The 26,007-nt window shown below is 39.5% G+C and overlaps 1 protein-coding gene across 3 annotated transcripts in view; it reads left to right on the top strand.

The window, feature by feature from the left end:
• The window catches only part of LOC150078025 (uncharacterized), a 442,574-nt gene that overhangs the window by 151,917 nt on the left and 264,650 nt on the right, over nucleotides 1–26,007 (top strand). For all 3 annotated transcript variants that reach the window (XM_090384338.1, XM_090384339.1, XM_090384340.1), the window contains exon 6: nucleotides 1,968–2,011. In XM_090384338.1, the coding sequence (XP_090240464.1) occupies nucleotides 1,968–2,011 (44 nt within the window). The remainder of the gene's footprint in view (nucleotides 1–1,967; nucleotides 2,012–26,007) is intronic.

Here is a 26,007-nt window from a genome sequence, read left to right on the forward strand (position 1 = left end):
TTTGATCTCCCAATGCTTATGTCACACCAAACTGACACGACACTGCACTGTCCAGCGATGTCGACTGGCTTCACTTTCTTGGATTTTGTGTTTCTTAACTAATAGCATAATCCCTCCTCCCTTCCTGTCCTGTCTGTCCTTTCTGTACTCATTGTACTCCCCAAATTCCAGTTCTGCATTCCTTATATCTGTGTGACACCACGTCTCTGATATCCCAACAATATCTGCCTTTGATGCTTTGAGTAATATCTCAAATTCATCAAATTTATTTACCAAACTCCTAGCATTGGTGTACATGCAAGCATACATGCACATGTTCCTATTCTTAGCTACCCTAACACAACCCATGTGTTTACTTGCCATAATGACTCCCAGCAGTCTCTGAAATATCCTGCATCTTGTTTTCCAGGCTTCTGCTCATTCCAATAGAAGCTGTGCAATAAGTGGCTACTGTTAATCTATTAGTCCTTGTATCCCCCTCCCAAGCTAGCAGTTTTCCGACCCACCTAACACTGCCTTGATAGCATCAGCAAATATTCTTGCACCCTTTCTATTTAAGTGTATCCGATCCCTGTAGAAGCAGTCTCTCCTGTTAACAAGTACAGACCAGGATGAAAAAATTCTACCCCGTTAGCCTTGCACAATCTTTCCAGGGCCGAATTGATCGACAAGGCTCTCATCATATACTGCCTCCTGTCGTATCTGGGCAGAATTTTATTTATTTAGGAACTTTATTTAGGCTACTAACTTCCACAACAAAGGATGGAAGTCTGTTCCACCAACCAACTACCCGCTGGCCAAAGGCAAATTTCCGCACATCTATCCTACATCTGTCTTTCCTAAATTTGAATTTATTCCCTCTCAGGTGATTATTCTAAGCAAGAGGAAGAATCCCATCAGCATTGAGCATGCTCAAACCATTCAAGGCTTTATACACCTCAATCAGATCACCTCGCAGGTGCCTAGTCTTCAGACTCTGTAATTTGCAAAACTTAAGCCTTTCTTCGTAAGAGCAGCCCTTTGTCCCATTCCCTAACCTTGTTGCCCTTCTCTCTACTCGTTCCAACAGCTCTACATCCTTCTTAAAATGAGGCCACCAGACCTGTATACAGTACTCAAGGTGTGGCCTGACCATTGCCTTATACAAGGGGATAATCACTTCTTTATCCCTGAGAGACTTCTGAGAGAAAGGCTCCATTGGAAAAGAGATCATAATCAACTTGTGATCTGAGGTGCCTAGATGTCCACTCACCTCGAAGCGTACTTGGAATGGCTGTTGATGCAAAAAAGATCAAAGGTATTGGCTATGTGGTTAGGATTGTCTGATATTTTGATAAGTAAATGAACAATCTGTGTGTCATTAATATTTGGAAAAGCCTCAGCATCTAAATCAGTTCGATCTGTGTGACTAGAAAATGGAAGCCAGCTGGAGTTGTGAACTTTAAAATCAAGGAAAATGACCTCACTTTTAATGAAAGTTGGACTGGAGAAATTGAAGTTTCAAAGAAAGGAAGTCAAAGAGTTCTAAGTGATTAGTGGAGTTAGAAAAACAATAGAGGCAGCAGATGAATTTGACACAATAGGATGGAGAAAGTTTAAGCCAGAGAAAATTGAGTGGCTGGATATGAGCAAATGACATATGTGCACATACCAAGTGTGGGATGGTATGAGGAGAGCCATTATTCATTATGGCTATATACAACACAGGAAATTATAGAATATCTAATATAATAGTTTGACCTTACACTGAAAAGCACTGGAGGTCTTAATATAACTGACCATTATGTTTTTGAACTGGCTCCCAAATCATGGGCTTTAACACAGTTCTAATCATCTAATTTTGTAAAATTTGGTAGAGATATAGGGTTTAAGCCTTATAGTTCATGTAATATATATATATATATATATATTCGATTTCATTGATTTTCTTTCACATGATCAGATATCTTTCTGTTTTTTTTTTTTAGTTTAAATGGCAAACAGATGATTGGGATAAACTGGCACTAGGAAGGTATGGCAATTGATTCACTTTTAGTAATTTTGAAGTATAATTGCCATTCTAAGTTTAGTAATGAAGATTGTTTCAGAACTATTTTTAATTTTTAAAATTTTAAAATAGTTACCATAATAACATATTTTTATAATTTTTAATTCTATAAATCAAAATTTTAATTAATACAGTAAAATTGTTAAAGTAGGCAACTGTATACTTGTTGGAAGTATAATAGAGAATTTAAATATATAACTTTTTTTTTTTAAATAAAATTAAGCTTTTTTTGAGATAATTAGGAGAGAACTATGAAACTGAGTTGCAACATGATGCTTTCGTCAAAAAAGAAAATCAAATATATTAAAATATTCTATTAAATAAACTAATAATAATAAGCAATAAATACATTCATAAATTTATAACACAAACTTTTAACTGGAGATAAAATTACTATAAAAGAAAACTATAATCAGTTTTAAATAAACTAAGTAATAGAAAATATTGTTTACAAAGTGAGTTATAACATCTGAACAATCTGCTGCTTATGACTTCCCTAAAAGTTTGTTTTAGCAAGCAATAGACTGATAATTACAGATACTGTAATAGTCTAACATGTGAAAAGTGAATCACCTCTTAGTTGAAACAAAACCTTTGCTATTGGGAAGTCCATATGTACCTGCACTCTGCACTTTTGCCCACCTTTAAGGTCCTCCATATAGTTTGTTCTCATTTATGTACAATTTTTGTTAAAAATTGTATATTTTAGTATTAGAACTCAGAATGCCAGGCAATCAAAAAAGAATAAAATAAAACTGGTAAAATTTTTCAAAAACAAGATGCAGGCAAAATAAGCTGCAGATGCTTTTGGAATAAGAAAAATTTTAAACATATAAACACAATGATATCAATAAAGGAAAATTAAAGTATTTTGAACAGATCAAAAAAAAAAAAAAAAAATGAAAACATTGAGTGTTGTAGAAAAGACAGAAAAAACCAATAATGATGAGATTAATAAAGCAACTCTATCTAGTGTAACAGTGTGTGGTATTTTGCAATTAATACTGAACTAAAACTACAGCTGTAAGATACTCACACATAGTTGCAACAATAAACAAAGTTTTAAACCAACAAGTTTATAGTAGGGATCAATCATTTTGTTTCTCTATTGAATCTGATTAAAGGATAATAGTAATAGTAATTGTGGTGTGATGCAAGAAAGCAAGTGTATGAACTTATGTTGCATAAGCCAAAAAAAAATTTTAAATAAAAAAAAATTCACACAACCATTCCCTCCTCTAAATGTTTGTCCACTTCCTCCTTAAATTTATTTAACTTATCAACTTCCACAACGACTGATGGAAGTTTGTTCCAGCAATTAACCAGCCACTGGCTAAAGGCAAATTTCCACACATCTATTCTACAGCTGTCTTTCCTCAATTTGAATTTATGCCTCCTTAGGTTCATAATCTGAACAAGTGGAAGAATCCCATCAGAATTCAGCGTGCTCAACCCATTCAAGGCCTTATACACCTCAATCAGATCACCATGCAGGTGCCTAGTCTCCAGCTGCTGCAATTTGCCAAACTTAAGCCTCTCTTGGTAAGAGGATCCTTTCATTCCCCTCACCAATCTTGTTGCTCTTCTCTGTACATGCTCAAGCAAATCTACATCCTTCCTAAAATGAGGCCTCCAGACCTGTACACAGTACTCAAGGCAAGGCCTGACCATTGCCTTATGACCTCCTTTTCCCTGCTGCTAGCAAAATTCCTGTACATCACTGACAAAACCCCATGACCTGCTCTGGTAGCCTGTCTCCATTGCTCAGAAAACTTCATATCTGACTGCACAATTACTTCCAGGTCTTTTTCATTTTCTAGTAGTACCACACAGTTGGCACATTCCTCTGGGGAATGTGCCAACTGTGTACTTTGCAGTACTTTGCATTTGTCAATGTTAAACTTCAGTTGCCACTTCTCAGCCCATCTTCCCAGATTTTCTAGATCCTGTTGCAGTAGCACACTGCCATTACTGTCATTAACAACCCTGTCAACCTTTGTATCATCTTCAAACTTCGACATTAAGCCTCATATACCTTCATCAATATCATTGATAAATATAGAAAACAACAGTGGACCCAACACCGAACCCTGTGGGACTCCACTAATAACATTATTTCACAAAGAGCAGTGCCCATTGATTACCACTCTCTGTCTTCTCCCACTCAACCATCCTTTTATCCATTGTAGCAACTTACCTTTAATACCATTCTGCTCCAATTTGTACAGTAATCTTCCATGTGCAACAGTGTCAAAAGCTTTCCCGAAATCCAAGTATATGATATCAAAATTATTTTTTGCATCCAGTTCCTTTGTAACCACATCATAATATCCAAGCAGATTTGTCAGACAAGACTTTCCCTTAACAAACCCATGCTGTGTCTGAATTATTGCTGCAGTTTTGTCTAGATGATCCTGCAGTGCATCTTTAACCAGTGACTCCATTATTTTACCCGGAACAGAAGTTAAACTAAATGGTCTGTAATTACTCGTGCCACCCTTCGATCCTCCTTTATGAATTGGGAATACATTTGCACCTCTCCAGTCTGTGGGGACCTCCCCTGAGTCCAAGATTGCTCTCATAATTATGGCTAAGGGTTTGCTTAGTTCCTTTGCCATCTCCTTTAATATAACTGGATACATCCCATCCACCCCAGATGCCTTTCTTATGTTTAACTTCAACAAGTTCTCCTCCACTTTTGATTTCAGTTATTACAAAATCATTAAGCGCCCTGCTACAATTTGATAACCTTCTGGCATTTTCAATCCTTAATAATTCTTCATATACGAATGTAGATGCGAATCATTCAGTTTGTTTGCTATCTGAGCAAGATCATCAACAGTCGAACCATTGGTATCAAGTGGATCAATCTGATTCATCCCCTTCTTTTTAGAGTTTATATAAGTAAAGAATAATCATATTGGTTTATTCTCCATTAATCGGGTTCAGTAGGGAAACAAAATGAAGTTCTAAAAGGTTATTCTCGTTAATAAAACAACAATAATTTTGCCAAAACAAAACACAAAGATTTTTTTTCAATCTTTGTTTAGATACTTTGTCAACAAAAACAAGCAGGATTATAAGATAACAGCAAGAACTATATATTTTGATAACAAAGATATATTTTTTATATTACAAGTTCCTGCATAACTAGTTATCATTACAATACTAGCAAAACAGTTTTAGAAGAAGACAAGTTCTCATAGAGCAATATTTCTAGTGGCAAGCAAGCAAGTTGCTAAAAGTAGAAATTCCATCCAACTGTCATCAGTATAGAAAGATTACTTTTTTAAAAGATAAATGGCTGGAACCTTTTTATGAGGCATTAGATTTCGTTTTCTCTATAAGAGAAATCTTTTTTTAGATCACTGTACTTTCCAAAATAAATAAATTTACATAATTTTATTTTCATCTAAACATAATGTGTAATGATACATGGGAATTGCTTTATTTATGAATTACAATGAACCCTGACTTGAAAGTGTTGCTAACAGTGTTGCTGTTAGCAACACTTTCAAATGAATGACATTGAACAAATCTGCCCAACTTCTTCTTCAACAGGAAACTTGCATTAACTCTTTTGGCATACTTGTGAAATTTGGGGTGTATCAACATATGTTACATATGTTATATTGCAAAAATAATGCTATTTTATGTTAACTGTATAATTGCCTGTGTAGAAGTGTATATATGTACCACTCCCTGAAGGTTGTAGTGTATGTGAATTGCAATTTCTGTTTTTATACAAGGGCTTATGAGATGTAAATAATCCTTCCTTACATATGCATCTGTATTAAAATTGGGAAAAAAATGTGAATCTATTAGATTAAATGTGTGTATGTGTGTAAGTGAATAGTTTCCAATTTTTATACAAGGATATATGGACAGGAATACTCCTTCCATCCCCATATACCTCGCTGTTAATGAATTGAATATAAAAGATTGTGATAATACATTCAAATGTTTTACAACAACATTTTATGACAACGGTATAATTCAGAGAAATGCTTTCATTAATCTTCTCATACACAATAAAGTTTTAAACTTCATTTCACACTTAACTATAAACATAACAGGTGATTCTATACAAAGATCTTTTTTACTCCATTGTTAAAGTTTCTTCTCTCCATATGTTCCATGCTGTTGTGTCAGCAGTAATATCTCTCTCTCTCGCTCTGTAATAAAATTAATATCTTAATTAATTAGGATATTAATATAAAAAGGCTTAATTAATATCTTAATTATGCCTTTTTACAGCAGTAAATATAAAATACTATCTTTTATTATAGGTTGACAGTAATAACTTCTCTTTATCATAATTATAAAAACATTTTAATTTTAACCTGAAACCCTTTATTTAACAAAGTGAACATGTAACAATGTTTTGCTCCCCCCCCTTTGTAGAAGAAATTATTTATTACTTAATTATTCATTAACAACTAATATACATGTAGGTTAGTGCAAAAGCATCATTTTGACATAGCCATCTACCAAAGTAGTTAAATGATTTTGCACTAACCTACATGATAGTCGTTCTACCTCGTAGCATGAGGCCTTTGCCCTTAAATATTTTATACAACTAATATACATTAAACTGAGAATACCTACTATATCACAATAAAAAAATTTAGCTGCAGTTTTTTTTTGTACAGAATTATCTCAACAAGCTGAAAATTCATTCTATGTTACTTCGGCTTCCTTAAGCTGAAAATAACATAGAAATTATTGTTTCTTTCAACCCAGGACAAAAACACAAAGCTTTAGGCTATGTATGTAATACCTACAGTACTTCATTTGAGGTCTTGTTTTGGTTACTCTACAATTACCCTTCTTTTTTCAAGACTTACTTCTGAGATTATGAAAGTCTCTCTGACAGGATATATCAGGTTGCATGTTTGCAGTATTGGTATGTTGAAAAAGAACTTATGCAAGTACAGTAACTTGTTTTACAGTTGACAGCAGTATTCTCAATTTATTGTTCACAGCCCTGAAGACTGTGATTGATCAATTGAGACTCATTCCTGGAATTTCACTGACTAGCTAGTTGTGGCTCAGGGCAAGTTATAGAATTTGAATTATGTGTGACTCTGTGATCCCTGTGGAAGTCACTGATTCCTTCAGGAGTAATCACTGATAATTATCATCATCCATGAATTCTAAAACATCTGGAACTACTTGTGGAGAGCCTTTTTAGTGTCACAGGAAATCTCAGCTCAACAGGATTAATCTTTATTCATAAAGATTTCTGTTGGAGAGACCAGAGAGAACAATTTCTCCTCTACCAATTATGCCCATGATTCTGTTCTTGAGTGACAAAGGCTTCTTACCAACAGGACAACAATGGTCCAAACACATATATGGTTAAAATGTCTGTTTGGGGATAACATTGATTTTAGTGGAGCCTTCCTAAACGCATATCTGACTTGGCAATCATAACAACACCTAACACATTCAACAATATCCTTGACTATATATATATATTAAGTGCAATAGCATCATTAATACATAACCATTTCTGAATTAACAGAATATTTATAAGGCGGCATCATTTTAAGTTATATCTCATATTGTGAATACCTTCACAACAAGTTGCCATGGTATTGCACTACTTTTAATTCTACTTTGAATAAGTAACGCTTCACCTGGGGAGAAGACTAATGTTACTTATACAATATCCTTGATTATTGTGGTCCAATGGGATCTCTCCCTTTTTCTAGATTTGGTTACCTACACTCCATGATATGTCTTCATTATAAATTATCAGGTGACACAGAAGCCTGTGGTAGATATAAACCAGTCTGCAATCAAGTCACAAAGGCAGTTAGGCAAGCTAAGGCAGATTATGAGAAATCTTTTGCTAAGAATGCAAAGCAGCAAAGACTTCTTTGCTTACATAAACACAAGATGCAAGGGTCCACTTGATATTGATAGTTCAACTACTGATGATTCTGCTCAGGTAGCTGACAAACTGAATAAGTATTTTGTATCTACATTCACATGTGAGGAATTCTTTAGAGAAGTCGATACCAGAAGTTTATCAAACTCATTTTAGGGAGCTAAATGATTTTGTAATACCTGATAATAAAGTGGAAGAGAAATTGCTTAAGATAAACATTAAAAAGGCACCTGGGGTATTAGCATTAGTAGAGGCATATGATGCAAGAAAGCAAGCTTGTGCAGCATCAGCAAAAAAAAAAAAAAAAAAAACCCACTCCCATTTCACCCCTCCGTTCATTCGAAATACCTGTCCAGCTGAGCCTTAAATTTATTTAGCTTATCAACTTCCACAAGGGATGGAAGTCTGTTCCACCAACCAACTACCTGCTGGCTAAAGGCAAATTTCCGTACATCTATCCTACATCTGTCTTTTCTCAATTTGAATTAATGCCTTCTCGGGTGAGCATGCTCAATCCCATCGGCATTGAGCATGCTCAAACCATTCAAGGCTTTATACACCTCTATCAGATCACTTCGCCAGTGCCTAGTCTCCAGACACTGTAATTTGCAAAACTTAAGCCTTTCTTCATAAGAGCAACCCTTTGTTTCATTCACTAATCTTGTTGCCCTTCTCGGTACTCGTTCCAGCAGCTCTACATCCTTCTTGAAATGAGGCCTCCAGACCTGTATACAATACTCAAGGTGTGGCCTGACCATTGCCTTATACAAGGGAATAATTACCTCCATATCCCTACCGCGCCTCCGTAGCCAGGTGGGAAGGAGCAGCGGTGCGTAGCACACGCTTCTTGATTAGACCGGGGTTCGAGCCCGTCACCACCAAATACGGAAGATGCGGAAAGGTCAGGAAATGACCACCGCATCTCCCGGAGCAATATGGCCTTAGTTGCTAATGCTCCTAAAAACCAAATAACAAACTAACAAACAAATCCATATCCCTACTAGAAAAATTCCTGTATATTATTGACAAGACACCATGAGCTACTCTTGCAGCCTATCTGCACTGCTCAGAAAACTTCATGTCTGCCTACACAATTATCCCCAGGTCCTTTTCATTCTCTACCACTGTCAGTGTAGTACCACACAGTTGATACGTTGCTCTGGGGTTACTGTTTCCCATATGTAGTACTTTACATTTGTCAATGTTAAACTTCATTTGACGCCTCTCAGCCCATCTTCTCAACCTTTCCAGATCCTGTTGCAGCAGCATAGCATCAGTAGTATCCTTAACAACCCTGCCAACCTTTGTATCGTCTGCAAAGTTGGACATTAAGCTTGATATACATCAAGCTTAATGTCCAAGCTTGATGTATGTCAAGCTTAATGATATTGATGATGTATATTTATATACATCATCAATATCATTTATAAATACAGAAAACAACAATGGACCCAACACTAAACCCTGAAGGACTCTACTAATAACATCAGTCCACGAAGAGCAGTGTCCATTCTTTACCACTTGCTGTCTTCTCCCACTCAACCATCTCTTTATCCATAGCAGCAATTTGCCTCCAGTGCCACACTGCTCCAATTTGTGCATCTGTTTCCATGTACAACAGTATCAAACGCCTTTCTAAGATCCAAATATATAATATCAAAGTTATTTTTTGCATCCAGTTCCTTTGTAACCACATCATAATATCCTATCAAATTTGTCAGACAAGACTTTCCCTTAACAAACCCATGCTGTGTCTGAATTATTGCTGCAGTCTTGTCTAGATGATCCTGCAATGCATCTTTAACCAGTGACTCCATTATTTTACCCGGAACAGAAGCACTAGCAGCAACTAACTGGTCTATAATTACTCGTGTCACCCTTCGATCCCCCTTTGTGAATTGGGGTCACATTTGCACATCTCCAGTCTATGGGTACCTACCCTGAGTCCAAAGCTCTCATAATTATGGCTAAGGGTTTATTTACTTCCTTTGCTGCCTCCTTTAATATAACTGGATAGATCCCATCCACCCCGGGTGCCTTTTTTATGTTTATCTTCAACAATTTCTCCTCCACTTTCCTCTCAGTTATTACAAAATCATCTACCTCACTGCCAGAGTTTACTTCACCTCTGGCATTCACCTTCCTGAATAACTCCTCATGTGTGAATGTAGATGCAAAATACTCAGTTTGTTAGCCACTTGAGCAGGATTTGTTAGCCACCTCAACTGTTGAACCATCAGTATCCAGTGGACCAATCTGATTCATCCCTTTCCTTCTAGAGTTTACATAGGTAAAGAACTGTTTTCTGTTTTTCTTTGCATCTTTTGCCAAGGATTTCTCATAATCTGTCTTTGCCTGCCTAATCTCTTTTGTGACTTGGTTACAAACCAGCTTATATCTATCATAGGCTTCCATATAGGCCTAATGACTCTGATGAGTATAATAAGGAACTGTACAGGGAAATAGAGTAGGCCAGTAAATCAGAGAGTCTTATAATGGGAGATTTTAATTTCCCAGATATTGACTGGAATTTGGGGGCTGGTTACTCATGCACTAGCAGGGCTTTTGTGGATTTATTGGATGATTGTTTTCTACATCAGCATGTTCGGGAGGCAACTAGAGGGAATAATACTCTTGATTTGATTATCAGCAGTGATTCTTCATGCATTAAGAATCTGCAGATAAATGAACCACTAGGTGGCAGTGATCACAGTGTGCTGAAGTGGGATTTACTCAAAGAGGTATCTACCATTAGGGGTAAAGTGAAGGGTTATTGCTTCCGTAAAGGCGACTACGATGGACTGAGACAGTATTTAAATTCTATACAGTGGGACCAACTGATGATGTTACCAACAGCAAATTCAAAATGGGAAGCATTCAAAGAACTTATCTTGGAAGCTACTAGGCTTTACATACCAACTAAGAAATATTGTTCAAGGTTTAGGCCAAAATGGATGTCAGATGAACTAATGAGGCATATGGCAGAGAAGAAAAATGCATGGGATACTTTCAAATTAACACATGACACAGAAGCCTATGATAGATACAAGTTGATATGCAACCAAGTTACAAAGGAGGTTAGGCAGGCGAAGGCAGATTACGAGAAATCCTTGGCAAGGGATGCAAAGAAAAACAGCAAAGAGTTCTTTACTTATGTAAACTCTAGAAGGAAGGGGATGAATCAGATTGGTCCGCTTGATATTGATGGGTCAACTGTTGATGATCCTGCTCAGGTAGCTAACAAACTAAATGAATATTTTGCATCGACATTCACACATGAGGAGTTATTCAGCAAGGGGAATGCCAGAGGTGTATTCAACTCTAGCAATAAGCTACAGAATCTTGAAATAACTGGGAGTAAAGTGGAGGAGAAACTGTTGAAGATAAACACAAGAAAGGCACCCGGGGTGGATGGGATCTATCCAGTTATATTAAAGGAGGCAGCAAAGGAAGTCAGCAAACAATGCCAGAGGTGTATTCAACTCTAGCAATAAGCTACAGAATCTTGAAATAACTGGGAGTAAAGTGGAGGAGAAACTGTTGAAGATAAACACAAGAAAGGCACCCGGGGTGGATGGGATCTATCCAGTTATATTAAAGGAGGCAGCAAAGGAAGTCAGCAAACCCTTAGCCATAATTATGAGAGCTTCCTTGGACTCAGGGGAGGTACCCATAGACTGGAAATGTGCAAATGTGACCCCAATTCACAAAGGAGGATCAAAGGCTGACACAAGTAATTATAGACCTGTGAGCTTAACTTCTGTTCAAGGAAAATTAATGGAGGCACTGGTTAAAGAAGCACTGCAGGATCATTTAGACAAGACTTCAGTTATAGCTCAGACACAGCATGGTTTTGTTAAGGGGAAGTCTTGCCTGACCAACTTGATTGGATACTATGATGCAGTCACAAAAGAACTGGATGCAGGGAATAACTTTGATATTATATACTTGGATCTTAGAAAGGCTTTTGATACTGTTGCACATGGAAGACTGCTACACAAATTGGAGCAGTGTGACGTTGGAGGCAAATTGCTGCTATGGATAAAGGGGTGGTTGAGGGGGAGAAGACAGAGAGTGGTAATCAATGGACACTGCTCATCATGGACTAATGTTATTAGTGGAGTCCCTCAGGGCTCAGTGTTGGGTCCATTATTGTTTTCTGTATTTATAAATGATATTGATGATGGTATATCAAGCTTAATGTCCAAGTTTGCAGACGATACAAAGGTTGGCAGGGTTGTCAAGGACACTACTGACACTATGCTGCTGCAACAGGATCTGGAAAGGTTGAGCAGATGGGCTGAGAGGTGGCAAATGAAGTTTAACATTGACAAATGTAAAGTACTACACATGGGAAACAGCAACCCCAGAGCAACGTATCAACTCTGTGCTACTACACTGACAGTGGTAGAGAATGAAAGGGACTTGCGGGTGGTTGTGCAGGCAGATATGAAGTTCTCTGAGCAGTGCAGACGGGCTGCAAGAGTAGCTCATGGAGTATTGTCAATGATATACAGGAATTTTTCCAGCAGGGATAAGGAGGTGATTATTCCATTGTATAAGGCAATGGTCAGGCCACACCTAGAGTACTGTATACAGGTCTGGAGTCCTCATTTCAAGAAGGATGTAGAGCTGCTGGAACGAGTACAGAGAAGGGCAACAAGATAAGTGAATGGAACAAAGGGGGTGCTCTTACGAAGAAAGGCTTAAGTTTTGCAAATTACAGTGTCTGGAGACTAGGCACCAGCGAGGTGATCTGATAGAGGTGTATAAAGCCTTGAATGGTTTAAGCATGCTCAATGCTGATGGGATTCTTCCTCTAGCTCAGAAAAATCACCTGAGAGGGCATAAATTCAAATTGAGGAAAGACAGATGTAGGATAGACGTGCGGAAATTTGCCTTTAGCCAGCGGGTGGTTGGTTGGTGGAACAGACTTCCATCCCTTGTGGTGGAGGTTGATAGCCTAAATAAGTTTAAGGCTCAGCTGGACAGGTATTTTGAACGAACAGAGGGGTGAAGTGGAAGTGGGTTTTTTTTTGGCTGATGCTGCATAAGCTTGCTTTCGTGCATCAAATGCCTCTACTAATGCTAATGCTAATGTCACCCATTAATTTATATGTATCCCATGCATTTTTCTTCTCTGCTATATATCTCTTTGGTTCATCTGACATCCATTTAGGCCTAAACCTTGAACAATATTTCTTAGTTGGTATGTAAAGCCTAGTAGCTTCCAAGATAAGTTCTTTGAATGCTTCCCATTTTGAATTTTCTGTTGGTAACATCATCAGTTGGTCCCACTTTATAGAATTTAAATTCTGAATTTGCTGGAAAAATGACATCTATCCAGTTGTATTAAGGGAGGCAGCTAAGGCAGTATGCAAACCATTGGCCATCATTATGAGAGCAACTTTGAATTCAGGGGGAAGTCACTACAGACTAGAGATGTGCAAATGTGACCCTCCAGTTCACAAAGGGGGATCAAAGGCTGAAATAAGCAATTACAGACCTGTTAGTTGTACTTCTGGTCTGGAGATAATAATGGAGTTACCGGTTAAAGACCCCTCAACGTGGGCACCTGTTCGTGGTGAGGGGACTCCCAGTGACGCTGCTGGACTTCCAGAATAGCATCACTGGGATCCAATGCCGACAGCCCAGGTTCCAGGCTTACATCAATGGAATCCATCATGTTTGCCGTGCGCTGCGACCCGTGGAAATTCGGAAAGGGGGATCCTGGTGGTTGAGGGGCCCAGCTTCAATACACCACTTTGGCCCCTGCTTCGACAAGACGGGTGGTCCTGGAAGGCCCGGCTAGGATCAATCGGCTAGTAGGCTCGCCTGCGAGGGTCAACCGTGTCAATGCCACGCCCCTACCCTCATGGTCCGAGGGACAGGATTCAGGCTGGCGGTGGTGTGGGTATAGTGTCTGGGTAGCCCTGGCGTCCCACTCCCGAGTGCATTTATTGCATGCTGGGTAGTGGGTGTCCCTTTGGGCTCCGTGGTGGGTGGGGAGCCCGGGCACTGAACAATATAAAAAACTCAATGAATCCTGATAAACTTATTTCTTCAGGGGCCCCAACCCTGTCCCTATCTGAAACCATAGACAAAGATACAAATAGCATTATTGTTAAAAAGAGGCAGCAAACGGAATTACCATCAGGGCCTGTCCCAAGGTTCTTAATTATGCATTCTACCAATGAAACACCGATTGGTAAAATGTTGCCCTTTTTTATTCAGAAAGGGTTAGACGGGTTAGCAGGTTCACCCAAATCAGTTAAGAGGCTTCTTTCTGGAGACCTTTTGATTGAAACTAAAAATGACAAGCAATCTGAACATCTACTCCGAACAACATCAATCGGAGGAATCCCTATAATAGTGACACCACACAGAACACTCAACCCATCGAGAGGTGTCATTTCGGAGCGGGACCTTCTCGACGTAACCGAGGAGGAAATCTGCTCCGAATTAAAACCACAGGGAGTCATTGCCGTCTAGAGAATCACTGCGCAGAGGGATGGAAAAATTGTTAAAACCAGGAGCGTTATCCTGACTTTTAACTCTCCTAAACCTCCTGACGAGATTAAAGCTGGATACCTCAATTGTTCAGTACGTCCATACGTTCCGAACCCTTTACGGTGTTTTAAATGCCAGAAGTATGGACATTCTCAAATGGCCTGCCGTGGAGTCCTTGCATGCGCTCGATGCGGTGCAAAGGTCCACGAAACAACAGCATGTTCAGCCGCAAAACCCACCTGTATTAACTATGAGGGAGAACACCCGGCCTACTCACGAGCATGCCAGAGGTGGAAAGAAGAAAAAGAGATTCAACGGCTGAAGGCAGAGCTAAATATATCATACCAGGAGGCAAGGAAATCAGTCAAACCCCTGAATATCAAGAAACCTACCTACGCCCAGAAGGTAGCAGGGAGATGTTCCGTCGGAACTCAGACGGACATGACCATTCCTCCAAAGGAGTCTTTCACTCCCATCGCGCGGTATCTCTTAAGTTCTCAAAAACCTGCACAAAAGGACCAATCAGCTGCCACTCCTATATCGATACCTCCTAATGCTCCACAAGTAACAAAGGTAATTATGAAAGAAAAGAATAAGAAAGGGGAAGCCCCCCCACTAGTACCCAAGAAAAGATGGATGTCGAGCAGAAAGAGGTACCCGAAGATTCAGTCTTGGAACTCTTTGTGGAGGAAGAAATGGACACGGGACAGCGTCCATTCTTCCCCAAAAAAGATAAACCCAAGACTGATAAAAGTAAGCCCTCAGCACCTCGGAAGCCGCCTGATGGACCCACCAAGCCAAAATAATGGCTAAATTCCTACAATGGAATTGTCGTGGATTCCGGCGAAATATTGATGACATCAAGGCCCTCCTGCAAAAGCACGAGCCAGTTTGCTTTTGCTTGCAGGAGACATATCTAAAGTCAAATGATGATCCCACCATGCACAACATCACATTTTTTCGAAAGGATAGAATTGCGGATGGCTCTGTACATGGGGGAGTGGCTATCCTTGTGGGTAACCAGACCCCAGTGCAGCCCTTGCTAATTACAACTAGCATAGAAGCTGTTGCAATTCGCCTTACCGTGGGATTTTTATTAACCGTCTGCTCTATCTATTTGCCACCTGGGACTGACATCTCCCAGGAAGACCTTGATGATCTTCTAATGCAGTTGCCTTCCCCTTTCTTACTTCTCGGGGATTTTAATGGACATAACACCCTGTGGGGTAGTGCTAACATCAATGGAAGGGGACGAGTCATAGAGCATATGCTAAATGACAATGACCTTTCCCTTCTAAATACTGGAACAAATACCTTCTTCCACATGCCTACCCGTACTTTTTCTGCCATTGATCTCTCTATCTGCTCCCCTTCTCTACTCCCTTCACTCACTTGGGAAGTGGAGGAGAATCCATACGGAAGTGATCACTTCCCTGTGATAACCTCGTTACACAGTGGGAGACCTTGTCTTCCCTTCAGGTTACTACGGTGGAAGATTGATCAGGCTGACTGGACTGCCTTCCAACATCAGGCAAATTTTGATCTTAGCACAGTCAGTCAGGAGCCTATCAATGATGCAGTTAAGTACATCACAGAAAATATTGTCCAAGCAGCTGCGAATGCTGTTCCAAAATCATCTGCCCGGTTTCCACCATTTCCCAAACCTTGTTGGAATTCACAATGCACAGCAGCCAAAAAGGCTCAAAACAAAGCGTGGGGGATATTCCGCCGATATCCTACCACGACCAACCTTATAGCCTTTAAACGTGCACGAGCCAAAGCACGCTACATCCGTCGTCAGAGTCAAAAGGAATCGTGGATCTGTTTTACTTCATCAATTACTCAGTCCACTAGTACTAAGGTGGTCTGGGAAAAAATCCGGAAAATGAAGGGTAAACACACAGCACACCCCTCATTGGCCCTTGAATATAATGGATGTACTATTGCAGACTCTACTGCAATAGCCAATGCTCTTGGGGAAACATTTTCTAACATCTCTGCAACGTCATCTCACTCCCCAGAGTTTCTGGTCTTAAAGCGCAACACTGAAAATGAGGCCCTTAAGTTCACAGGTTCCCACCCATATAATGGGCCATTTACTATCCACGAGCTAAAAACAGCACTTGCCCGTACAAAGGCTACCGCTGTTGGACCAGACAACATCCATTATGAAATGATCAAACATCTTTCACCAGAATCCATGGACTGTTTACTTTTCATGTATAACAGAATCTTCCTTGAAGAGCACTTTCCGGATACCTGGCGCAAGGCAACTATACTTGCTTTTGCTAAGCCGGGAAAGGATCCTAAATTCCAAAAAACTATCGTCCTATTGCTCTGACCAGCTGTCTGTGCAAAATATTGGAGAGAATGGTCAATGCTCGTCTCTTATGGTATTTAGAATCGAATGACCTTCTCTCCCTCTTTCAGTGCGGCTTCCGAAGAAACAGGTCCACACTGGACCACTTAATTAGACTGGAAATATCAATCCGTGATGCTTTCCTAAAAAGAGAACACTTGGTGTCCATCTTCTTTGACATGGAAAAAGCATACGACACAACTTGGAGATTTGGTATTTTAAAAGACCTTTACAATCTCGGTCTGAGAGGCCACCTTCCCATTTTTATTAAAAATTTTTTATCCTAATGTTATTTCCAAGTTCATGTAGGATCCTCCCTTTCGCGGCCTTTTTGCCAAGAGGAGGGGGTACCACAAGGATCTGTCTTAAGTGTTACGCTTTTTGCCATTAAAATAAATTCTATTTCTGAACAACTTCCTCCAACTATAAATAGTGCACTCTATGTCGATGATTTCAGCATATTCTCTCAATCATGCAATATGAGGGTTATTGAGAGACAACTGCAACGAGCTATTGACTGTGTTAACACCTGGGCCACGGCCAATGGTTCTCACCGGAGAAGACCGTTTGCATCCATTTTTGTCGCAAATGTAACCTCCACCCCGAGCCTGAATTACGACTTGGACAAAGCACCATTCCAGTTGTATCAGAGGCGAAATTCCTGGGACTCATTTTTGACAAAAAGTTGACATTTGTTCAACACATTCGTCAGCTACGTACAAAGTGTACGAGAGGGCTTAACATCCTCCGCTCTCTCTCTTCTACCTCTTGGGGTGCAGACTGATGCACTCTACTACGTCTATACCGTGCACTTGTACGCTCAAAATTAGATTATGGGTCTCAGGTGTATGCATCTGCCAGAAATAGCGCTGTTCGTTGGCTTGACCCCATCCATCACCAAGCCATTCGTATTGCTACTGATGCATTCAGAACATCACCTGTCCAAAGTCTGTATGTCGAAGCAAATGAACCATCCTTGTTGCTTCGATGAATGCAGTTGTCTCTACAATATGCCTTCAAGCTGAAGTCCCTGCCGGACCATCCCACGTGGACATCCATTTTCGAGCCACGATGGGAAAATCTTTATAACACACGACGGACCGCCAATCGCCCATTCGGCATTCGTGTTCAAGAGCTACTCAATGAGCTTAACATCTCGGTAGACAAGGTCGCTCGATCACCAAAGGAGCCCCTTCCACCCTGGCATGCACAAACACCAGCATGTGACTTCTCGCTCAAGATCGCGATGAAGTCTAATACTCCAGATTCTGTCTACCTACAGCTCTATTCACAACACCGTGCAGAACATTCTGACTTCTTGCCAGTTTACACAGACGGCTCGAAGTCAGAATCGTATGTGGGATCTGCTGCTGTCTTTCCAAATAATACCATATCAGAGCAGATACCCCTTGACTGCAGCATTTACACTGCAGAGCTGCATGCCATAGAGTTAGCTCTAGATCACATAAGAAAACACCGTTGCCAACGGTGTATTATATATGCCGATTCAATGAGTGCACTACAGGCTTTAACAGCGATGTCACACACTAATCATCCAACCCTGTCCCGAATTCAGCAGATAATATACCGCCTCTATGTAAGTGGATTCGATATCCGCTTCTGCTGGATCCCCAGTCACATCGGGATTAGAGGAAATGATTTGGCTGACCCTGCAGCCAAATCGGTAGCCCTGACGGATAATCTTGATCTGTTAGTCCCCTATACAGACTACAGGCAAGTGATCCGTAATAATTTACAATCTCAGTGGCAATATTCGTGGCATCGACTGATTACGAGAAACAAACTATGTCGAATTAAGCCTGTGATCCATCCTTGGCGGTCCAGCTTACGCAGGGATCACAAAGAGGAAGTTGTTCTTGCTCGGCTCCGCATAGGACACTGTCATATTACACACTCCTTTTTGATGAGGGCTGATGACCCTCCTATGTGCGAGCAGTGCGACACCATTTTATCGGTCCAACATATTTTATGTGACTGTACCAGTTTTAGAAATGCTCGTTTTACCGCTTTTAACCATCTGATTGAGCCATATACACTCAGTCAGATTTTATCCGACAATGACCATGTGTCTGCTATTTTTAGTTTCCTAAAATCAGTAAACCTTTTTACTCATATTTAAAAAACATTATTTTAAGATTTACTATTGTTACTTTTTACTGATATTTGTCTTTTACAGTTTATACTTGTTTTTATATCCTGATTTAGTGACCTAATTCATTAGGTCACTGAATGTTTTTACTAATTTTTTTGACAAGATTTTTGCGCATTATAGCCTAAGTTGCTGATGCGCCAATAAAACTCAACCAACCGGTTAAAGAAGTAGTGTAGAACCATCTACACAGGAGAGCAGTTATACTTCAAACACAAAATAGGTTTGTTAAGGGGTAATCTTGTCTGACCAATTTGATTGGATACTATGATAAAGGTTTATCAGGTTTTCCAGGTTGGCAGGGTGGTTATGACAGTAATGACAGTATGCTACTGTAATATAGAAAAAATAGGGAAATGGGCTGAGAAATGGCAATTGAAGTTTAACATTGACAAACAAAAAGTACTGTATATGGGTAGCAGTAACCCAAGAGTAACGTACTAACTGTGTAGTAATACATTCAGAGTAATGGAAAATGAAACAGAACTGAGGGTAATTGTGCAGTCAGATATGAAATTTTCTGAGCAGTGCAGATAGGCTGCCAGGACAGCTCATGGGGTTTTGTCAATGATATACAGGAATTTTTGCTGCATAAGGAAGTGATTATTCCATTGTATAAGCATTAGCATTAGCATTAGTAGAGGCATATGATGCAAGAAAGCAAGCTTATTCAGCATCAGCCAAAAAAAAAAAAAAAAAAAAAAAACACACCACTCCCATTTCACCCCTCCGTTCGTTCGAAATACCTGTCCAGTTGAGCTTTAAATTTGTTTAGGCTATCAACTTCAACAACAAGTGATGGAAGTCGGTTCCACCAACCAACCACCCGCTGGCCAAAGGCAAATTTCCGCACATCTATCTGACATCCGTCCTTCCTCAATTTGAATTTATGCCCTCTGAGGTGATTATTCTGAGCAAGATGAAGAATCCCATTGGCATTGAGCATGCTCAAACCATTCAAAGCCTTATACACCTCTATCAGATCACCTCGCCGGTGCCTAGTCTCCAGACTGTAATTTGCAAAACTTAAGCCTTTCTTCGTAAGAGCAACCCTTTGTTCCATTCACTAATCTTGTTGCCCTTCTCTGTACCCGTTCCAGCAGCTGTACATCCTTCTTGAAATGAGGCCTCCAGACCTGTATACAGTACTCAAGATGTGGCCTAACCATTGCTTTATACAAGGGAATAATCACCTCCTTATCCCTGCTAGAAAAATTCCTGTATATCATTGACAAGACACCATGAGCTACTCTTGCAGCTCGTCTGCACTGCTCAGAGAACTTCATATCTGCCTGCACAATTACCCCCAGGTCCTTTTCATTCTCCACCACTGTCAGTGTAGTACCGCAGAGTTGATACGTTGCTCTAGGGTTACTGTTTTCCATATGTAGTACTTTACATTTGTCAATGTTAAACTTCATTTGCCACCTCTCAGCCCATCTGTTCAACCTTTCCAGATCCTGTTACAGCAGCATAGCGTCAGTAGTGTCCTTAACAACCCTGCCAACCTTTGTATCATCTGCAAACTTGGACATTAAACTTGATATCCCATCATCAATATCATTCATAAACACCGAAAACAACAACGGACCCAACACTGAACCCTGAGGAACTCCACTAATAACATTAGTCCACGTTGAGCAGTGTCCATTGATTACCACTCTCTGTCTTCTGCCACTCAACCATCCCCTTACCCATAGCAGCAATTTGCCTCCAATGCCACACTGCTCCAATTTGTGCAGCAGTCTTCCATGTGCAACAGTATCAAAAGCCTTTCTAAGATCCAAATATATAATATCAAAGTTATTCCCTGCATCCAGTTCTTTTGTGACTACATTATAGTATCCAATCAAATTGGTCAGGCAAGACCTGCCCTTAACAAAACCATGCTGCGTCTGAGCTATAACTGAATTCTTGTCTAGATGATCCTGCAGACAATGGTCAAACCACATCTTAAGTACTGCATACAGATCTAGAGGCCTCATTTTAGGAAGGATGTAGGGCTGCTGGAATGAGTACAGAGAAGGGCAATGATATTGTTGAGGTAAACAAAAGGGTGCTGTTACCAAGAAAGGTTTCAATTCTGCAAATTGCAGAATCTGGCATCTGCGATGTGATTTGATTGAATGTTTAAGGCTTTGAATGGATTGAGCAAGCTCAGTGCTGATAGTATTTTTTGTCCTGTTCAGACTATGCATATTGAGAGGGCATAAATTCAAATGGAGGAAGGGTGGTTACAGAATGGTTGTCCAGAAATTTGCCTTTAGCCAGCAAGTGATTGATTGTTGGAACAAACTTCCATCTGTTAATGAATTAATAGAGACTACATTATTATATGACTTGGTAGATTAAGTAATTTTTTATCGAAATGATACAATTTTAAAGGAATTGAACTGCCTTAATCCAAAACACTTAAACTTTTTATGGACATTGTAATTTAATTAAATTTAACTTAAATTTTATAGTAGGATAACACACTGAATTATAACTTACTTCATGTTCATCTAATAATCCATAACAGATTAAAAAGTTTAGATATATCCGTGGATATACTCACAAAACCAGTCCTTTCCCCAACCTCAGAACCATCCTAATTTCCCTCCATAATATATTCCTGTACCCAAAATTCACTAAGTTTGCCATGCAACAACCACCCATTGGCTATATCAAGTCAATTCCAACATATATAGAGTATATATATCATCTTTTAAGGCCACAAAATATGATACTATTATATACAGTATCACATTTTGGCACTAATGACATTAAGAGTAGATCTGCTGTACTTAACAAGTACAGGACAATGTTGAGGAAAAGTCATAAGTTAGAGTTGAATTTGAAAGTGCCTGCAATTCTGCCCAGACTTGATAGAAGGGAGTACATGACAAGAGTCTTGTCAATCAATTTGGCCTTGGAGAGATTGTGCAAGGCTCATTAGTAATAGCATTAGTAGAGGCATATGATGCAAGAAAGCAAGCTTTTATAGCATCAGCCACAAAAAAAAAAAAAAAAAAAAAAATCCCCTTCCCCGTTTCATCTATCCATTCACTCCAAAAGTGTGTCTAGTTCAGCCTTGAATTTATTTAAACTGTCAACTTACACAATGACAGATGGAAGTTTGTTCCAGCAATCAACCACCTGCTGGTTAAAGCCAAATTTGTGCACATCTATTTTGCAACTGTATTTCCACAATTTGAATTTATCCCCCCCCCCTCAGGTGCAGAATCTGAGCAAGAGGAAGAATCCCATCAGCATTGAGCTTGCTCAAACCATTCGAGGCCTTATACACCTCAATCAGATCAGCTTGCAAATTCCTAGTCTCCAGATGCTGCAATTTGCAGAACTTAAGCCTATCTTGGTAACAGCAACCCTTTTCTCCATTCTTAATCTTGTTGCCCTTCTCTGTACTTGTTCTAGTAGCTCAACATCTTTCCTAAAATGAGGCCTCCAGACCTGTATGCAGCACTAAAGTTGTGGCCTGACCATTTCCTTATACAAGGGGATAATCACCTCCTTATCCCTGCTGGCAAAATTCGTATATATCATTGATCAGACTCAATGAGCTACTCTTGCAACCTGTCTGCACTGCTCGGAAAACTTCATATCTGATTGCACAATTACCCCCAGGTCTTTTTCAATCTCCACTACCCTGAGAATAGTACCTCACAGTTGGTATGTTACTCTGTGTTTATTTCTACCCATGTACAGTACTTTGCATTTGTCAATGTTAAACTGCAGTTGCCACCTCTCAGCCCATCTGCTCAACTTTTCTAGTTTCTATTGCAGTAGTGTACTATCATTAACAACAATGCCAACCTTCGTATTGTGTTGTGTGCAAACTTGGGCATTAAGCCTGATATACCTTCATCAATATCATTGATAAATACAGAAACAACAATGGGCCCAGTGGACCCCTGGGGAACTCCGCTAATAACATTAGTCCATGAAGAGCAGCGTCCATTGATAACCACTCTCTGTCTTCCCACTCAACCATCCTTTTATCCATTGTAGCAACTTGCCCTTAATGCCTTACTACTCCAACTTGTTCAGTAGTCTTCAGTGTGAAACAGTATCAAAAGCTTTCCTAAAATTCAAGTATATATCAAAATTATTTTTTTGCATACAGTTCCTTTGTGGCCACATCATAGTATCCAATCAAATTGATCAGGCAGTTTGATTGGATACTATCAGGTCATGGGATAGAATTTTTTGCAGCATGGTTGATGTTTCTTAACAGGAGAAGACTGCTTCTATAGGGATGGGATACACTTAAACAGAAATTGTGCAAGAATATTTGCTGATGCTATTGTGCAGTGTTAGGTGGTTTAGAGACGTGATTCTTGCATTGGAAAATTCTATTGTAAAGTGCAGCAACCTGGAAAGCAAGGTGCTAAGGATTTCAAGGCCTGCAACGAGTCATCATGGAACAGATAAATACATGGGCTGTATTACTGTTAACTGAGAGTAAGAACAGGTACACGTTTACTTGCATGCACACCAATGCTAGGAACATAGTAAATAAATCTGATGAATTTGAAGTGCTGGTCAAGTCAAGAAATGACATTGTGGGGATATCAGAGACATGATGACACTCAGATATACGGAATGCAAAATTTGAATATGGGGAGTACAACTTGCACAGGAAGGTTAGACAGGATAGGAGGGGTGGGAGGTTATGCTCTTAGTTGAGAAGCATATAAAAGCTAAGGCATTTCATCCATTTGATATGGGTGGCCAGTGTAATGTTAAGTCAGTCTGCTGTGACATAAGCACTGAGAAAGCAAAAATGAGAGTAGGAGTCTAGATAACATCTAGATAGGAGTGTGTTATAGGCCTGATGATCCAATGAGCACAATGAGCAACTGTACAGAGAAATAGAGTGGGCCAATAAATCAGAATGTTTTATAATGAGGGATTATAATGAGGTTTTATAATGAGGGATGCAATTAAAGCAACCACTAAGTGGCAGTGGTCAGATGTATTGATGGGGGATTTATTTAAAGATGAAACTACCATCAAGTGTAAAGGGAAGGGTTTAGTGGTTTCAGACAGTTTTTAAATTCTATACAGTGGGTCCATCTAATGATAGTACCATCAGAAAATTCTAAATAGGAAACATTCAGGAAAATATTTATAAAGACTACTAGGCTTTTCATACCAACTAAGAAATAATGTTCAAGGCTTAGATCTAAGTGGATATCAGATGACCTAATGAGACTAGTTGCAGAGTAGACGATGCAAATAAGTTATCAGGGTGATACAGAAGCCTATAGTAGATATAAACTAGTCTGCAATCAAGTCACAAAGGATATTTAGGCAAACTACAGCAGATTATGAGAAATCGTTGGCAAAGGATACAAAGAAAAATAGCAAAGACTTCTTTTCTTATATAAACATCAGAAGGAAGGGGATGAATCACACTAGTCTTCTTGATATCGATAGTTTGACTGTTGATCCTACTCATGTTGCTGACAAACAATGAGTATTTTGCATTACATACATAGCTCTACCAGAAAGCTAAATGATTTTGTAATAACTGACAGGAAGGTGAAGAAGAAATTGCTGAAATTAAATGTAAGAAAGGCACCTGGGGATGGATGGGATCTATCCAATTATATCAAGAGAGGCAAACCTTTAGCTTTAGGCAAACCTAAGCAAACCTTTAGCTATAATTATGAGAGCATCTTTGGATTCTGGGGAAGTCCCTTTGGACTACAGATGTGCGCATGTATCCCCAATTCACAAAGGGGGACCAACGAGTGACAAGAGTAATTACAGACCTCTTAGCTTCTGTTCCAGGGAAAATATAATGGAGTCACTAGTTAAAGAAGGAATGCTGGAACATCTAGACAGGAGTGCAGTTATACTTCAGTCACAGCATGGGTTTGTGAAGGGGCGATCTTGTCTGACCAATCTGATTGAGTACAATGATGCAGTAACAAAGGAACTAGATGCAAAAAATAATATTGGATATCATATACTTGGATTTCAGGAAAGCTTTTGATACTGTTGCACATAAAAGATTTCTGTACAGATGTGTCATTATGGACAAGTTTCTGCTATGGATAAAGAGATGTTTGAGTGGGAGAAGACAGAGAGTTGTTATCAATGGATATCGCTGTTCATGGACTGAAGTTATCAGGGTTCAGTGCTTGGCCCTTGTTGCTTTCTGTATTTAATGATATTGATGAAGATATATCAAGTTTAATATTTACATTTGCAGATGATAATAAGGTTGGCGCGGGGGTGGTGTGGTTAATGACAGTAATGATTGTATGCTACTGATTGTATGCTACTTGAAAAATTAGGTAGTTTGGCTGAGAAATGGGAATTGTTATTGTTATTTTGGTTTTTAGGAGCATTAGCAACTAAGGCCATATTGCTCCGGGGATATGTGGTGGTCATTTCCTGACCTTTCTGCATCCTCCGTATTTGGTGGTCATGGGCTTGAACCCCGGTCTAATCAAGAAAGCGTGTGCTACGCACTACTGCCCCTTCCCACCTGGCTACGAAGGCACTGAAATGGGAATTGAAGTTTAACATTGAAAAATGCCAAGTATTGCATGAGGGTAGCTGTAATTCCAGATTAATGTACCAACTGTGAGGTACTACACTCTCAGAGTAATGGAAAATGGAAAAGACCTGAGGAGGATAATTGTATTGGATAAGAAGTTTGAGCATGTAGACTGGCTGCCAGTACAATTCATGGAGCTGTGTCTATGATATACAGGAACTTTGCTAGCAGGGACAAGGAAGTGATTATCCCATTGTATAAGATAATGGTTAGGCCCCTTCTTGAGTACTGCATATAGCATTAGTAGAGGCATATGATGTAAGAAAGCAAGCTTATATGGCATCAGCCAAAAAAAAAAAAAAAAAACCTTCCCATTTCACCCATCCATTTACTCCAAATGTTTGTCTAGTTCTGTCTTGAACTTATTTAAGTTGTCAACCTCCACTACAACAGATGGAAGTTTCCAACAATCAACCACCCGCTGGCGAAAGGCAAATTTCGGCACATCTAT

The sequence above is a fragment of the Mastigoproctus giganteus genome, chromosome 11 (genome assembly GCF_048544385.1).
Source record: "Mastigoproctus giganteus isolate SK-2022 chromosome 11, ASM4854438v1, whole genome shotgun sequence".
Lineage (NCBI taxonomy): Eukaryota > Metazoa > Arthropoda > Arachnida > Uropygi > Thelyphonidae > Mastigoproctus > Mastigoproctus giganteus.